The 18,002-nt window shown below is 44.7% G+C and overlaps 1 protein-coding gene across 1 annotated transcript; it reads left to right on the plus strand.

Moving 5' to 3' along the window:
* Positions 1 to 6,269: 6,269 nt before the first annotated feature.
* On the plus strand, positions 6,270 to 8,134 carry LOC136502206 (small ribosomal subunit protein bS21c-like). The gene is made up of 2 exons (XM_066497671.1): positions 6,270 to 6,662; positions 7,683 to 8,134. Exons 1-2 carry the CDS (start codon positions 6,298 to 6,300, stop codon positions 7,795 to 7,797), a joined length of 480 nt encoding a protein of 159 aa, XP_066353768.1. The 5' UTR covers positions 6,270 to 6,297; the 3' UTR covers positions 7,798 to 8,134.
* The last annotated feature ends 9,868 nt before the right edge of the window (positions 8,135 to 18,002 follow it).

The raw sequence follows: 18,002 nt of genomic DNA on the forward strand, positions 1-18,002 counted from the left end.
TGGAGGCAGCAAAGAGTGGTGGCGAGGATGGAACAACGGTGGGAGGTGTGATGGTGGCAGGTGGTGGCGTATGAATAGAGGAGGGACACCCTATTGAAAGTGCAGTTCTGATCGCTGCCCGCATCTTCCTTGTGGTGAGCCTCACCATGAATCCTCGCGCCACCGCTTGTAGGCGGACTACAGCCTCCTCACGGAGAGACCGCACCCGCCGGCGTGCCAGGAGCCCTCGTGCTGCCGCCTGAAGCAGCACCGCAGCATGGCGTTCACGCTCTAACTTCTCCATGTAGCGGTTGCACATCACGATGAAGCGATCCATGTCCTCTGTGAGACGGCGCATCCCATCAGCAAGGGCACCGATGGCATCGTTGACAGCAGAAGCCATGGATATTGATCGAAACCAAAGCTATCTGATACCAGATGTTGTGAACCTTAGTTCATACGAGGGATAGGATGGATAACCATTGCCAAGAGGAAGGCCGGGCAAAGTTGGCGTGGAGGGAGACTAGAGTATTTGGGGGTTTCCCAAGGCCAGGGAATGGTGCCAGGGTTTTTGCCTGGCTACCGCAGCAGAGGTGAGATTAAAGACAAAGTAGATGAGAGGTAGGAGATAACTTATTTCTTCATTGCCTCCATTCCATTGATGCTGGTTACAATATATAGGAGCTAAGCTCCTTGCTAGGCGCACAGACTCTGGCCCTTTCATACTTGAGGCCCCTTCAGCTGCTCCTTAATTGCTATTAATAGCCTTAATGACATTGGCCCTTTCAGCCACCAGCCTCCTCGGGCTGTGCCAGGCCATGCGCTGCCTTGGGAGCACCCCTGCATGCAGCCATGCACATGACAAACTTATGTTGCATAACCTAGCACAGCAATTAGAATCAAGCTTCAATAATAAACTTCTCTGTGTTGGTGGCTAATGTCCACATGGTGTTTGTTCGGGCACTTTTTGGGTGCACAATTTGAGTAGCTGGATGGTGGTAGATACTATGAGAATTGAGATATATCGATTGATCAGTTCGATTTTTATCATTTACTTGCTCCCTTATATCAGGCTCTGCATGTACTTGCCACTGATAAATATTTCTATTCGGTGCTCTTTTCATCACAGATTAGTGTTGATAAAAGGATTTATTAAACTTTAGCACCATTGCAGTTTGGACTGTTGATAAAAAAAATTATAAAATTTTGGCACCATAGCGCGCGGGAGGACGTCAGGCAGCTGCTCAAGGCACCTCTTGCCATCCCATCCTGGTACGTTATTTCTTTCTCCTCTTGCCATGTTTTGGGTAAGGAACTCATGCAACTTTAGTTGGCCATATGTTTACTCAGCTGACTACACATCTGTTTATGCAACAGAATTGGGTTTGGGAAAAAAAAAGTGCCCCAGAAGAACTATTCTCTTGTGTTTATGCTAGATCAATTTTGGTCTTTTTGCTTTGTGTGCACATTATCGTTTTCCTCTTCTCGATCCATCATCTGTAATTAAATGATGAGGGGCTACTCTTACATTTAGTTTCATGATAGGTCTTGTGAATGCTCTGAAGCTGATCCAACCGATCAAGGACAAGTTTTCAGGTGTTACCTATGCAGATCTGTTTCAGCTTGCCAGCGCCACAGCCATTGAGGTCCATTAAAATCGCCCCAGCTTATTGATTAAGTGATATTCATTCATAAATTTCTTCTTGGTAATATCATGACTGCCTGACTGATTGTTCTGGTCGGATTGCTGATGTTTGTTGCTGGAAACTGTTTATATTGCTTTTTGCATGAATTATAAATATTTTCTCAATCTATGCTTAATTACTAAAAGATATATCTGTTGGTTGTTTGATTTGCATTGATAGATGCTGCCGTAGCGTTAGCACGGGCACTATACTAGTAATAGTATATTTACCGGTGCCGCAGGGTATGCCAGTTACCCTGTGCCTCCGCCACTGCCACAACACGAAGGTGGACACGGGCGACGATGACGTGAACGGGGAGGAGCTCCTGCGGCAGTTCAACTGGCAGGTGTCCCGTGCGGGGTGTCATGGAGGAGATCAAGCGGCGGTGGAGACGCGGGACAAGCGCAAGCACAAGGTATTTATGTGAAATTAGCATCCCAGCCCCGATCATTTTCTCAGTGCATGTGAAATAGTCCATTCATGATCCAGTTTTTGTGTTTGGTATTTATGTGGCAGCGGAGCCACGAGGACGCGCGGGACAAGAGCATAAATTATTCAAGCTGTTGGTGATCCTATACTTTTATTATTATTATTAGGCAATGGACGATTTACTGCTCATATTCATCCCTAATATTACTAATCGTCCTTGCCCATAACAAGAGGCCGGCGTGCCTTCTCATGTTCAGCAGCAATAATTTTTGCACCCATTCATTGTCTCGAACCATAGCGTCTTACGGTCGCCACCATGGTACCAACAGCAGAAGCAAGTATTGAACTTGCACCACACCGTATTGGGTAGCAGTTTGACGCAACCGCGATCTCCCCTGTCGCTCCCAACTGGATTTGTGTGTTGAGCTGAGCAATAGTTAATTAATTGTTATGTACAATAAGGTGCATGAATAACGCATCAAGTGTAAGTTTTAGAACAGCACAAGGGTCTCTCTCTTCTATGTTGTACAATATTACTTACAACTAGAAAACAATGTTTTCAATGTCCAGAAAATTACTATGGTTCAACAAATTTTATGATGTGCATTTACATTGTGAGAGAACCACGAAACATCAAAGGATCAAGGTAACAAATAGCGTATAGCAGGTTGGTAGTGGATTGACGTCGAGGTAGCGGATTGCGGATAGCGGGCAATATTATGGATGATAAGTTCCAATAGCAGCACTTAATAATCTCACATAATTTTAAATACATATATAATAAATAATGAGTATAAATAGACATTTAATTGCACTCAAAGAACTGATGTCTCACATATTTAAAATAATAATACAAACATGGTGTTCCACGTATTAAATAATCACATTAAGAGTTTGCAAAGAAACATATTATTTGCTTCCACGCTACTGCGGCCTGCTATGTGCAATTGTAGCCCGCAATATCGCTTGCTATTCAGAATTGCGGCCGCAAAGTTCCAGGCTGTAAAGTTCAGAGCGCTAACTCGTAGCGGTAACGGCAATGGAATACTACCGCTATTGCGGCCGCAATTGCGGCCGCTACCACCGCTATTTATTACCTTGCCAAGGATATAAGCATCACAACGAGTACATGCTACGAAAATATATAGCATTAATTTGGACGAAGATATATCTAATGGAATGAGAATGACTACATCGAGTACATGCTACGAGTTCAGTCGTGATCAATTTTACTGTGATGTCCATTGATGGCTACCATATTTTATTTCCAATTCCAAGGATAATAATGGCATTCTACTTTGCATATATCACCAAAAGATAATGACAAGGTGTTTTATTTATAATGGCAGCTATATTTACCAAGTAACATACCTTATATAACACGAGAGCTAGCGTCCGGACGTTTGGACAGACGCCCGCGTCCGGATAGACGCGCCTGCTCCGTTCTGTCCATGTGGATTCGCACATTCCGTTTCCTGCGCCGCCTGCCCACACACGGGGACCGCCCGCGCTTGCTCTGTTCCCTACGTGCACGTAGGGACACCTGTGACCACTCTATTTCCCACGTGCACGTGGGACCTCCCGTGCCTGCTCTGTTTCGTGCGCACACGCGGGGATCCACATGCCCCGATGCCTGCAGATGTGCGTCGCGTGACTCCGACCGTCCCATCCAAGAGTATAGGCTTTAAACATAAAATACTTACAACATACGTCTAAAACAGTTGAAATATTTAAAACATACACTTGCAACATCTATATGAACCATATGCAACATCTAGATAAAAGCACTTGCAACATATGTCTGAAAACAATTGAAACATTTGTAACAGACACTTTGTAACATACGTGTATAGTCATTGCAACATATGCAACATTCGGATCTACTTTTGTAACATCTGTATGAAACACTTACAACATACATGTATAGCCATTGCAACATATACAACATCCGAATCTACTTTTGCAACATCCATATGAAACACTTGCAACGACATACGTGCATAACCATTGCAACATATGCAACATCCGGATGCACTTTTGTAACATCCATATGAAATACTTGCAACATACCTCTGAACCATAACACTTAAAACATATGTTTGCAACATGCGCTTTCAGCGCACATCTTCTGGCCTGGGTGAATCTAGGCGGGCGGTGCGGCGAACTAGCGCGGTGGAGGTGGCTGTGGCAGGCGGATTGAGCCCACAACGGTTGGGATGACTCTGGGTGGGCAGGCGACACGGTGGAGGCAGCCACGATGAGTGGATAGAGACGGTCGTGGCGGGCGGGACGAATCTAGGCAGGCGAGGGTGGGCGACGCGGGTGGGACGAGCCCCTCGAGGAGCTGTGGCAACGCGGACCATGCGAAGGATGGTGGTAGGAGCTGAGGTATGAAGGTTACCAGCAGTGAGGCCGAGAGCACTAGGAAATGGACGGATGGGTGCTCGTGTAGGATCTATCGCATGGTTATCAAGGTGATAAGGCGAGGCATGGCGAGTGACTGCCGCCTACGCTTAAGAGAGTACGGCGTAAGGCAAGACGACGCCTTACCAACTAAAGGAAAATTTAAAACAGCAGCTCAGAGCGACAGTATATAGATGGTAAAGAAAAAAGAAAACGAGGAGAAGTAGGAAGTGGTCTGGCCCGCTCATGTGCACCAAGCAGCCCATGTGCCCCTCACCCTCGTAGCCCTAGCATGTCTTCATCTTTCTCATGCACCGCACCGCCATCGCAACTCTATTTTGACTTCCACCTCCGCCCATCTCTCTGTCTCTTCCCTCCCATTCCGCCTCCGCCTCCGCCCACCTCTCTCTTGATGGAGGAAGAGGAATAGAGGAGGCAGGATGCTACAGGCCAGCACCGCTTGGGGGAAGATGGTCGCGGCACGCAGACAACCTCTCCTTGCTGCAGACGCACAGGCGGGCGCACGGCTCGATGGTGGTTGGTCGACAACTTCTCCCGTTAGCGCGGGCGAGCTACAACTTCTGGTTCCCCTCCCTCTCACTGCTGTGGAATCTCCTGCATGCCCGCTCTCTCCCTCTCGCTCTCCCGCTCACTGGTGTGGAATCTAAGGCGAGTTGTCTGCTGTGGTGTCGTGTGTGCAGCGCCTTGGCGCTTAAGTGACGCCTCAATGACACTGATCTATCGATGACGGGGGAGGGTACCATAGCTGCTGGTAGTGAAGAGGGGAACAGAGAAGGAGATAGAGGTTAGGAGTGCCACAGGACGCAAGCGAATGGATAAGACTTTGTGAGGGAAGGTGAGTGGTGGGCTGCTTTTAATGAGATGTTGGCCTACGTCCGATGCATCCATACATCAGGTAAGTAGCATTATCGTTTAAATAACTTTTTTTGTGATTACACAGTACAACGTAGACACTCATAAGCATGCACACGCACCTCCTATGAACGCATGCACGCAAACCCTACCCCTTCGATGACTGGGCCGAAAAATCCTTAAGATTGATGAAGTTACCATAGACGTCTCGCTATCGACGAAAACGCCATCTATCATTGAAAGCACAACACCGTTAAATCATAGAATATTTGCTCCCATAGGCAGTCGAAACCAGGATATAGGTGCTACTTAGGCCCTGTTTGACAGGATTCCTCACCAGCTCTGGCTCTGGCTCCTTCGGAGGAGCCCTGCCAAACATTTTTGTAGGGAAGCCATTTTCAGTAAAAGCAGAGGAGCCAGAGTTATTTTGGAGGAGCCACAAATTATGGCTGCTCCAAAATGACTCTGACTCTCCTCGGGAGAAGCCGTGCCAAACACCCCTAAGACTCTTGTAATAACTAGGCTTGTAGCCCTTTCTGCGATAATCTTCGTGTAAGTTGGAGTATAAGCAAAATTAATAGATACAACCGAAGAGCATTTTTTTTGGATAACTCGAAGAGCATTATTGCACGGCGGTTAATCAAAGTAACCTTTGCAAAGCGTTTTGGATCCATCGGTGCATAATAATGTGGAGCAAGAGCACGTATCACTAATTCACTATCACTTCAGGAGGGAATCGCAGTGCCCGTCGAACACTATCCGGCCTGCAGATTTCAGCCGCACTGGGCTGATCCGTGGGCTAAATCCTTTAAGAGAAAGCCCATCAGGCCCATCAACCAGGTCGTTCTACAAACAGTGGCCAGTGGGTGGGTTCGTTCTGTCGAAGCCTCTCTATTCCGATCCGTCTTCGCCGGCCGGCATCACCACCATGGCCGCCGCCACCACCACCTACGCGGCCGCAGCCGTCTCGTCGTCGCGTGCACCTCCCCTCCTCCAACCCACCTCCAACGCCACCTTCGTTTCCTTCCCGCGGCGGCCGCTCCCCGCCACCACCCTCGCCCTCTCCGCTCCCTCCCAGCTGTCGCTAGTGCCGGCGGCCAACCCCAAGTACCACAACGCGAAGGTGGACGCGGGCGACGAGGACGTGGACGGGGAGGAGATCCTGCGGCGGTTCAACTGGCAGGTGTCCCGCGCGGGCGTCATGGAGGAGATCAGGTGGCGGCGGAGGCACGAGGACGCGCGGGACAAGCGCAAGCGCAAGGCGCGGTCGGCGGCGCGGAGGTTCCGCCGGAGGTGCGTTCTTCATCGATATGTTTTGTCGATTCGTGCGTATAGGATGAATGATGTGGTCTCTCATCCTGTGTTATTTGTCTTACAATTTTCTTTTTCTCGATCAGGCGTTGTGCCTGTATTATTTGTCTTACAATTTTACTAGGTGCTACAGTAAATGATATGATTACTGATTTGATGACCTTTGAGCTTAGTTTTAGACTAAACTGCTAGAATTAGTGACTGATTTAATGTACATGTCCTATGTGCAAGTTGTTTTACATTAAGCACTACATTAGGATGCTATGTGATCGAATATCTGACAGCAATAGTTTGATTGCCAAATTCATAAACATTGCATGCCAAGTTGCCAACCATTTTACTGCTGACATTCATTATCCTGAAGGTGGGACAGCTAGTTCTACAGACATTTTCTGAATGGAAATAGCTGCGCATGTGAAATGGTCCATTCATGATCCAGTTTTTGTCTGTGGTACTTACGCTGTTTTGTGTACCATCATCATCATATCTTGCACTGGTATAATTCTTGTTCAGGTTTTGAAAAGTGAGGTGTTATTCTTCATCATGAATTACATGAGTGCGCATCCCCTGGCATGTTCAACTGCAAGGAAATGGCTAATCAAATACCCATTGTTTGCAACATTCAGCAAGCTTTATGCTGAATTTTGCAAAAATCTAGCATCAAGGGCATCTCCCCTTTCTGAAGTCATGTTTGTTTTTTCCATTCCAAAGTTTCAGGAAGTTTTATGCTGAATTTTGCAAAACTAGCATCAAGGGCATCTCCCCTTTCTGAAGACATGTTTGGTTTTTGTCCATTCCAAAGTTTCAGCAAGCTTTATGCTGAATTTAGCAAAATCTGACATCAAGGAGTTCTCCCCTTTCTGAAAGAGAGAATTGTTTTTGGTCATTTCAAAGTTCATCCAGTTCATTTGAGTTGTCAAGTTCATCCACTTCATTTGAGTTATAGCAACAATATAAGAAACTCCTGACTCCTGCTAACTGAGCCCAGTCACTCTGCTGCAGGCGATTCAAGGGCCCATACCCTTTCAGTGATGATCAGGGGGCGAAGGAGCAGGCCTCTGATGATGAGGGGAATGACAACTGGGAGCTCCCTGCAGGAGAGTTGCCTTACAGGTAGAGATAGTTGAGAAATTGAAGCATGATTTTGTCTGCACTGCAGAAGAGTTTCAACACCCCCAGCTTCAGTTCTTCCTGTAGTCAGAGAAAATTGAGTAGGTGTTGCCAAACCAATTCTAGGCGATTGGCGGCCAAAGCACGGTATACTGATGTAAAGCTTTGTTCTGATTGTGTTGTGTCTCAGAGAGCAGCAGACCCTCCTGACTGTGCTGCAAATACTTGATCTTTCTGTATTTAGTTCTTGTGGATGGATGTACAATGGCTGGTGGTGTTGTCACAAGAATTCTGATGCTAACTTTTCTGGTGGGGCAAAGATGAATTCTGATGCAGTAGACACTTGATTCGGTGATCTAGTACTCATTCAGAAAAATTGTTCTTTTGCGGCTGCAAAATTGCCATGCCGGTCTTGGCCCAATCATGTTGCAAATTCAGTTTTGAATACGTTACAATGAGGAATTATTGAACATGTGCAAGAAGTGACCAAAAACGACGTGAAGACAACGATATGAGGATGGAGATTTCTGGCGAAGGAGAAGAGCGAGGAAAGCTCGTGTCACTGCCACCCTGCCCTGTCTACTTTCTTGGGAACGTGTGTGTCGGACCTCGGCACGACTCGCAAGCACGTCCTGCGCGAGTAGTCCTCAGTGGTCGTCAGGTGTGGTCAGCGACTCGCGAGCAGCAGGCATGGACTCCAGGTTATTATTTTGGAGGGGAGGAAACAAAAGTACCTCAAAAAGAAAAACATAGCAAACGTCCCAAAGAGGCTTATGGTGACTTGCGCCTTGCTTCAACCACTGATAAGAAGGCATCCGACTTAGCTGAATTCCCAAGTTGAAGTTGGCATAACGAGAACCGGAGTTATCGAAGCCAGGAATAAAGGATTGCAGAGGCTGTGGTTTAGGAAGATTGCATAGGTGATGTTTTGTAGGTATTCCCTCCGTCTCAAAATAAGTGTTGCTATGGTATTTGTGTTTGTCAAATTTTCTTAAGTTTGTTCCCCTAAAAAAAATTCTTAAGTTTGGCTGGATTTAGAGAAAATAGTAGCAACATCTGCATCTCCAAATAATTTTATTATAATAACAGATTAGGGCCTCAACACGCACCGCTCCACAAGCATCACACCACCACCCATGCTGCAACAAAAAGTTATCTGTCTTATTTATGTTTGCGACAAATTATAACGACTCGGTTATAAATATGCTTGTGTCGCTTCCTCTCACAACCATGCCACGACAAACCACGAGCCAAGTCATCTCCAAATTCAACAAAATCGATCTGCAATCTGCATCACCTCTATAAGCTAATTCGGTGACTCAGGTGTGTTCAGTTGTCTCTCTTGCTCATATATATACTCGGTCAAATGTGCATGATGAAATTCGATCCACTGATGCCAAATCTTCTTCAATCTTATCCGTCGTATTATTGGTAGCACTGAGTGACCTTGAGCACACTCAAATTTATGGTTGGAGTCCCTTTTTTTAGCTTTTACGAAAGACTCTCTGTCTCGCAGCTCTGCAGGTCGTCGGCGGGCACCGTCTTGACGTCGGTGACCACACTGGCCATCTAGATGGAGAGGTCGGTGGCTTCGGCGAGGGCGAGACTCTGTCTCGCAGGCGTAGGCGATGGAGTGGTTGGCCCGCAGGGCCGGGACTCCTGCAAGCGAAGACATCTTCAGCACCAGATAAGCGTAGTGCGGTACAACCATGAACTTGGCCAGAGCTGGCCGACCAAGTATGGCGTGATAGGCGGTGTTGAAGTCGGCGACGTAGAAGTTGATGTGCTCGACGTGGTAGTTGCTTGCCGTGCCGAACTGTACCGGTAGGGTGATCTCTCCAAGCGGTTTGGATGCCCTGCCAGGTACCACACCCCAGAAGGAGGAGTCGGAGGGTGTGAGATCTGTTATCCCGAGACCCAGCTCCTTTAGGGCTCCGGTGAAGAGGAGGTTCAGAGCGTTCCCACTGTCGACGAGCACTTTTCTAAAAAGCACTTTCTGGACGGTTGCGTCGAGGACGAGGGGGAAACGCCCTGTGTAGGGGATGTCCGCCCACTGGTTGGCCCTACTGAAGGTAATGGGGACCTCGGACCAGGGGCGATAGCTGGGGTTGGCAGCGGCGTCTTCTGCGTTGATGGCGAGCACCCAGCGGGCGGTGAGCTTCCGTTCTCTTCTGCCCTCTGTGGAGGCGAGGCCCTCAAAGATGGTGGCGACCACCTTGTCGTGATCCTGGAAGGCATTGTTATTGCCCCCAGGTGGTCGGCGGCCTCCGGCGCCATCGTTGTTGTCGTCGTCCGGCTTTTTGGCCTGGAATTCCTTAGCCAAGCCAAGGCAATCCTTCATCTTATGCTTGGCGTTCTTGTGGAGAGGGCACGGGCCGTCGAGGATCTTCTTGTACTACTCGTCGTAGTTGCGCTTGGCTCGAGGCTCGTCAACAGCGGCGATGATATGGTCTGGTCGACGGCGGTGATATTGACCAGACTTAGCGCCTTTTGGCCGATCACGGCCACTGTCCCGATGATGATTGCGGTCGTCGTAGCGGCGGTCGTTGTGGCATCAGTCGTCGGGGCGATCGTCACTATGGCGAGTTGGGCGATGAATGCCCGCATCCTCGTTGAAGCACACTTCGGCTTCTTTGGCGTCGGCGTACTGGTTGGCGGTCGTAATCATCTCGTCAATCCCCATGGGCGACTTACGGTTGAACTTGGAGCGAAGATCGCGGTGGTGGAGTCCTCGGACGAAGGCGGTGATGACCTCGGCTTCCGTGATGTTAGAAATAGAATTCCTCATCTCGGAAAAGCGTCTGATGTAGCTACGGAGGAGCTCGGACGGCTTCTGGTAGATGCGGTTCAGATCATGCTTGGTGCCCGGCCGAGTGCACGTAGCCATGTAGTTGTCTGTGAAGACCTTTTTCAGCTCTTCCCAGGATCCGATTGAGTCCAGGACAAGGCTTGTGAACCAGTTCATGGCGGTTGGCGTGAGCATGATGGGAAGATAATTCGCCATGACACTGGTATCTCCTCCGGCGGCGCGCACAGCAGTGGCGTAAGCCTGTAACCACTGTGTGGGGTTCATCCTTCCCTCGTAGGGCTCGACCCCAGTGATTTTGAAACCACGAGGCCACTGGAGTGTTCAGAATGCCATCGTGAAAGCTGTGGGCCCTTCGAGGTTGTCAGCGCCGTGATCTGCAGCGTTGCCGGCATTGAGCGGCTCGAGAGCTGAGTCCGGGTTACCGTACTCTTGCTCATACTCCTGGTGGGGGTGTACTTCTTCTTCATGGCGACCGAAGAGGCGTTCGTCGATACGTCGTCGCGCATCCCAAAGATTGTTGAGGTGGACTCGAACGTCCTGGTCGACCTCCTGGTCGTGCTGGCGAAGGTGCTCGACGTGGTTGTCCCTAGCTCCCCCTGGAGAGGCTACCTGTAATCACGATGTTGGTCGGTGAAGCGGCTTGGGCGACGATCGGATCTTGGCGTGGCTGATCGACAAATCGAGCTTGTGGAGTATGAAGGTCTCTGATCCTGGCAAATCTCGTTGACCTGGCAGTGCGTCGCTTTAAGCATGGCGGTGACCTTGGCGACCTTTGGTGTTTGCGGGAGTCGGGCGAGCTCGTTGGCGGCCACGGCCAGGTTGGCGCTTGGGGTCTTGTAGACGTCGTGGCCATCAACACGGATAAACTCGTCGTCGAGGTTGCGGTGGAGTTGGGGTGGCCTTCCTTGCGAGTCAAGCTGAGCCTCGGCCATCGCAAGGGCAGCCTCATTTGCTCGGTGCTGCGCATGGTTGACGTTCCGGTTCTCGCGAGCGATGCGTTCCTCCTCGGTTTCGCCGTTCCGAGGGGGGCTGTCAACGCTGACGTTGAAGATTCCGCCTCCACGGAAGGGCGGGAGAGGAAGTTGCTCGGTGGTGGTTTCGGCGAGGGTCTCCGTAGAGCCCTGGGACTCAGAGTTCGGATTCTCCTCCAAGATGGTTTGGAGGGATGCTTCAGGGCGTCGGCCAACGTGTAGCATGTTGACAGCCGGCGGGAGCTGGTCGGCGATCCGGTCGGCGAGAGGATGGACATCTCCAACCTGGTTGGCGAATTTGCCCCTTAGGACATCTTGGTATGTGGCGGCGATGTTGGTGAGCCCAAAGGGTAGGGCCGTAACCCCTAGAGTTCCCCGAGCAGCCTCCGACAGATCTGAATCGGAGGGTGGTCGGCGCTGAACCAGAGTGTCTAGAGCCGATTATGCGATGGAGAGGCAATCGACGAGCTTCTGACCAACCTGATCGATGGATGCAATCAGATCGTCATTGTTGATCTGCCTCCTCTGGTAGCGAGGAAGCGGGCGGCGAGTTGTTGATGAAGGCGACCTCGGAGGCGATTCCGAGATTGGGTTCTGCAGTCGTAGGTGTTGGGGTGATCGACGCAGCATTGATCTGCACCAGCTCGATGAGCTCTCTGACTCCGTCAGCGTTGATGATCCACGAGATCGATCCGACCATGAAGATCTGGTCGGGCTGCGGGAGAGACGAAGAGCTTGCGGAAAAAGTCATCTTGTTCGACAAGGAAACAACACACACTCCCCTACCTGGCGCGCCAACTGTAGACAGAATATCGTCGGCAGTCCTCCGAGGGGTATCCCACGAAGGTAGATTGATCGGCAGAGAGGCGTATAATCAAGAATAGGAAGGCAATAGAGACACACAAGTTAGACAAGTTCAGGCCATCAGTATGACGTAATACCCTACTCCTGTGGTCTGTGGGATTATATTGGCTATCGTACGATATTGCGTGTGTTTGGAGGGGGTCCCTGTCCGCCTTATATAGTCCGGGGGACAGGGTTACAAGTCGGTTAGATCTGAGAGATAACCGGAAAGTAATAACAGATTACATGAATCATGGTATCACACATATCCTAATAGATCTCGTAGTATCTTCGGGACATCTTTCCGGTGTCTTGCGGGAGACGCCGAGTAGCGTCGTGCCCCGCAAGACTTCGTCTTGTGGGCTGGGCCGACCCTGGGGGCGCAGCCCATATGATCTGCTGTGGGTATCCGGGGTCATACCCCACACATATAAAAAAATCATTTTTAGATGATTCAGGCCATTAGGTTGTCAGCGACTCGCGAGTCGGGAGCAGCAGGCAATGGTCCAGGACTCCAGGTTATTTTAGAGGGGAGGAAACAAAAGTAGCTAAAAAAAACATAAAAACCTCCCAAAGAGTTTTATGGTAACTTGTGCCTTTCTTGAACCACTGATAAGAAGGCATCCGACTTAGCTGAATTCCCAAGTTGGCATAACGAGAACCAGGGTTATTGAAGCCAGGAATAAAGGATTGCAGAGGTTCTGTGGTTTAGGAAGCTTGCATTAGGTGATGTTTCGTGCATAGCTCTTTTACACGCGTTGCCCGTTGCCGATTGCTTGCAAGAAATCTGGAGAAGTTAGCTGTCTTTTTTTTCCCCAAAGAATCAGGCAAGTGAGCTGTCGATTATATTAAAAAAAAGAAATTCAGATGGGATAAAGCAACCAGAAACCCCAAAGGGCCCGACAACAAAAAAAAAAAAGTAACAACCAACCAACTAGCATCTAAAACAACTATAGACAACATCCTTACACCACTCTATAAACTAAGCTCTAAACCACTGTACAACCAAAGCCGCTCCACAAGCATCACACCACCACACATGCTGCAACAAAAAGTTAGCTGTCTTATTTATGTTTGCGACAAAGTATAATGATCCTGCTCCATGACGCCTTGTTTATTTTACCTGACTCGGTTATAAATATGCATGTGTCGCTATCTCTCACAACCATGCCACGATAAACCACACGCCAAATCGTCTCCAAATTCAACAAAATCGATCTGCATCACCTCTCTAAGCTAATTCGATTCGGTGACTCAGGTGTGTTCAGTCTCTCTTGCTCATATATATACTCAGTCAGATGTGCATGATGAAATTTGATCAGTGATGCCAAATCTTCTTCAAGCTTATCCGTTGTATTATTGATAGCACCGAGTGACCTTGAGCAAACTCAAATTCATGGTTGGAGTCCCTTTTTTCCTTTTAAAAAACGAGTTTCCTTAGCTTTTAAGAAAGCCATTGGTTGGAGTCCTTTCATTTACTGCAATTGATCTTTCAGTATGATCACTGTGAACACGCCACTACACTGTAGAATTGATACACGACGAACAGATGTCAAGAAAGGAACAACTAAATTGGAAGGAGCACACGAACTTTGTTCTACTTTAGAGAAACGGGATTGCTAAGCCAACATTCCCGTCTGGAGAACAAAAAGTTCAATTAATTTATGAAATCTTTGTGTTCCCAATAAGATCTTTATTTTTAGAAAACAATATACTCTTTATTCTGTTCTCTGTATAGGCATGCACTCAACTAGACATTGTTACAAATTACAAAATAGCCATAGGCTGTTTGGAAATGCCAACAAATAGTGGAAAATTGCTAAACATTGCAGCTGCTTCATAGAACTAAAGCAAAAGACAACCATTAAATGCCAAGTCTATTAGTAATCTTTATGTTGTGAAAAACTAACAAAAATAAAATGACTAACCGCATGTTGGATACTATGAGCTAATTGTTAGCTAGCTAATATTAACTCAAATTAGCTCTAGTGCATTTAAACAGGAGGGCTAATAGGTGGTAAGTCTTCAACTAGTTGTTAGACAACTAGCTAACCAACTATAGTTAATTTAGGCTATTTTTTAGCCCAACTAGTAACTAGCTATGCGTATCCAAACATGCCCTAAGAAACACCCCACTATTATTATTATAAAACACGTAATGGTGTACTTAAATTGAAGCCATGAAATACCATAAAAATAAGATACGACGGAGGAAACTAGAGAGAACTACGGAAGCTTCACACAAGTTCCTTCACTGCTTATTCTTGGCGTGTTAATCTAATTCAAGTAGAAAAGTTGTACTCCTCCCGATCATAAAGATATGACACTTTGACTAAAATCCAGTTAAACTTTGGAACTTGTGTAAAGATATGACCACATATAGCTCTCAAAATATTTAGTTTAGAGACATAAAAATCATATGAATAGATTTTTCTTGAACAACATTTTCGCATACATTTATTAGACATTATAACTACATTTTGATAGAAAATTGTGGTCTAAATTACACCCCGAAGATGACACTGAGGAGTTTATAGTAATAAGTTGAGTGCCAACATAATAAGATAACACATGGGGCCCTTAATCTTGTGGGCCCTGTGTTGTCAGTCATCTTCACAAAGCTCGCTCGCATACCGCTCATGTGTCGTATTCTTCCGTCACCAGACGATTATTTTTACTCGAATAGTGAAACTTTCTACTGATCTCCTTTGTCTCCTTCCATTTCTTTGTGCGCCTTTTTAAGGACCTTGTCAAATTAAAAGAGTCCAAGAGGTACCAAATTAAATCTTGGTACCTCAAGTACTATATTTTCTGTTGTCTAGGTATAATAGTACCTTCGGTAACCTCTTGAAGGACAGTAAAAGGACTCATTATTTTTATAAGGTACATACATTTCTTCAATGATTTAAAAATATGGAGGGCACGGGTGTAAATTTATTTATTTGCACCCTTTTGACTAGTCCGTATTTATGTATAATATATGCAGACTTTGCATTCATTTTTTTTTATATAAAGGAAGACTTTAGTGATTTTTTTTTTCAAAAATAATACATCTAGTTGATACAAGTCTTAGAAAAAGCTCCCTTTGCCTGAGTAGCACATAGCATGTATTACGAAAGTGATCACATACACTCTAGCCACCATCAATCTGTAGACTAGACCACCTTCCATGTGCCACCACCTGCATGGCTGCATCAATTGTCGCAAGGCCACCATAACCAAATCCCTATAAAACCGGCTTCTCAAGGATAGATCAAGTACGTAGTCAATAGATATGGAAATAAGAAATCATTGCTCTCACTAGCATTTCGTTTTTCATATTTCCATGCATGTAGTTAAGTAGGGATAGCAAAGTCACTCTGCCCTGCATTTTCTCTTGGTTTCATATTTTAAATAAAAGGAGTAGGATTTAATTTAATGAATCGACACATAGCTAGTTCAGTGAGAAACCATATTTTGTATTTCTGAAAAGTATAAAGCCAGACAAAAAAACCAAATATGATCATTAATGATTATTTTGCAAATGACAGATGGAATGCACTGCACACATCTTTACTTTACTAATTAGCCCATAAAAACTTGCTCCAGCACGGTCTGTTATATAAGTGGTGAAAGTTAAGTGGATAAATTTAGTACATATAACTAATCAAAATTGGTTACTTTTCCTCTCTTTGAATTTATTTTCTAACATAATACCCATTTAGATACTCTGTAATCTTTATTTGATTATGATTAATTTATCAATTACTATATATGTGTTTCATCATTGAATTGCACCTTTTTGGGTTTTTAACATGTATTTAGTTGAAACTTAGCTTAAGGTATATCAGCTCTTGTTGCATCACTTTTGTGACATCATGACCCGATATTTTGGCTTTCAAATTTTGATCTTATTAGTTGTTGTAAATTTTTTTCATCCACACGTTAAGTTCAAAATCTAGTGCTTATTATATCTTTTATTCAAAATTTTCCATTTATTATATTTATTAAAAAGTAGATTCTAGGTCCTCGAGTCTACTTTTAGTTACTATAATAGCATAAATAGTTGTTTCCACAACACTCAATATGCTTGAATTTCCTCAATCAAAAAATTATATATAGCAGTATTGTTATATATTTATCACTTATGTATGCATGTATATTTGGTATACATAGTGACAATCTCATTTATGTTTACTTTGAATTTAATAGTAGTAGAATTGGATAATTTAGAAACATATATAGTATATTTTATGGTTTTTTTATTATTTTCTGTAATAGCTTATATTGGTAATTTAGACATATATTTGAGGATATTATAGTTTATGTTCTATGACAACAGATGCAGGTAATTTAGATGAAAATTAAATGAGTTACTTTATATTATCTTTTATAATGACAGAGGTGAATAAGTTAAAAGCAAATTTTGGTGTTACTTTGAATTATCTTTCATAATGGCGAGGTTGGTAGTTAAGATGTAGATTCTGAGGGTTATTTATAATTTTTCATAATGGAAAAAGTGAGTAATTTTTTTAGAAAACAGGATAGATCAAATGGTTGCTATTCTCTAGATGATTTGAGTCAACCCAATTAATGGTCAGGAGTTTTTAGAGGATTAATGTGGAGTCTTCGTTGGGGGCTTCCAATTAATCATATTAAGATATATGTTGTCATGATTTGTATTGCACCCATGTGGGGTCTTCAATATGTATTTTATTAATACCAAAGCTTAAGTTATATCATCTCTTGTTGTATTCCTTTCTGTGATATCATAAATTTATATTTTGACTTTCAACTTTAATCTCATTAGTTATTGCACCTTTTTTATCCATGTATTAAGTTGAAACTGTTTATTGTATATTTTATTCAAAGTTTTCCTTTTCTATTTTATTAAAAACATATTTTAGGTCTTAAAGTACAATCTTAATTACTACAATAGCAAAATAGTCATTTTAGTCTACACCATGACACTCAAGATGTTGAATTCACTATATCAAAGAATTATATGTGTAGTATTATTATTTTATAAAAACGTAGAGTAGTTAGATTTTATTACCAGTATTGACATTTCATATGTTTCAATCAAAATATATAAACTTATCTAAAATAACAACTTACAAAATTTATTTTCATGGAGTATTAATAATACAATTTAAAGTTAATTATCAGTGTCATTGGTATGTGATTTGTTAAGGGAATTTTTTTAGATTGATATATTTGTCCTAATGTATGAATGTTTAGTTGGTCTACATAGTACTCCCTCTGTTCTAAATTGTCATTTATTTTGGCTTTTCTAGGTACATAGATTTTGCTATCTACTTAGTAGTTATATCCTATGTCTAGATACATAATAAAAGTAATGTATTATGAAAAGCCAAAACGACTTATAATTTGAAATGGAGGGAATATCACATAACAATTATGCTTACTTTTGATCTAAGTGTGGTAGAAGTGTTTAATTTGGAAACATATATAGCGTGCTCTATGCTTATTGAGTTATTTTCATAACATCTTATATTGGCATTTACATAGATTGGAGGGATATTTTAGCTATTTTTTATGGTGGTAGATTTAGGCAATTTAGATACAAATAAAGGGGGTTACTTTATC

Source organism: Miscanthus floridulus, chromosome 13 (genome assembly GCF_019320115.1).
Source record: "Miscanthus floridulus cultivar M001 chromosome 13, ASM1932011v1, whole genome shotgun sequence".
Lineage (NCBI taxonomy): Eukaryota > Viridiplantae > Streptophyta > Magnoliopsida > Poales > Poaceae > Miscanthus > Miscanthus floridulus.

Bases quoted from the DNA above. Each gene is read 5' to 3' on its own strand.
- LOC136502206 (XM_066497671.1), top strand. From the start codon at position 6,298: ATGGCCGCCGCCACCACCACCTACGCGGCCGCAGCCGTCTCGTCGTCG. The intron at 6,663-7,682 runs GTGCGTTCTTCA...ACTCTGCTGCAG, and splicing joins GCGCGGAGGTTCCGCCGGAG to GCGATTCAAGGGCCCATACC.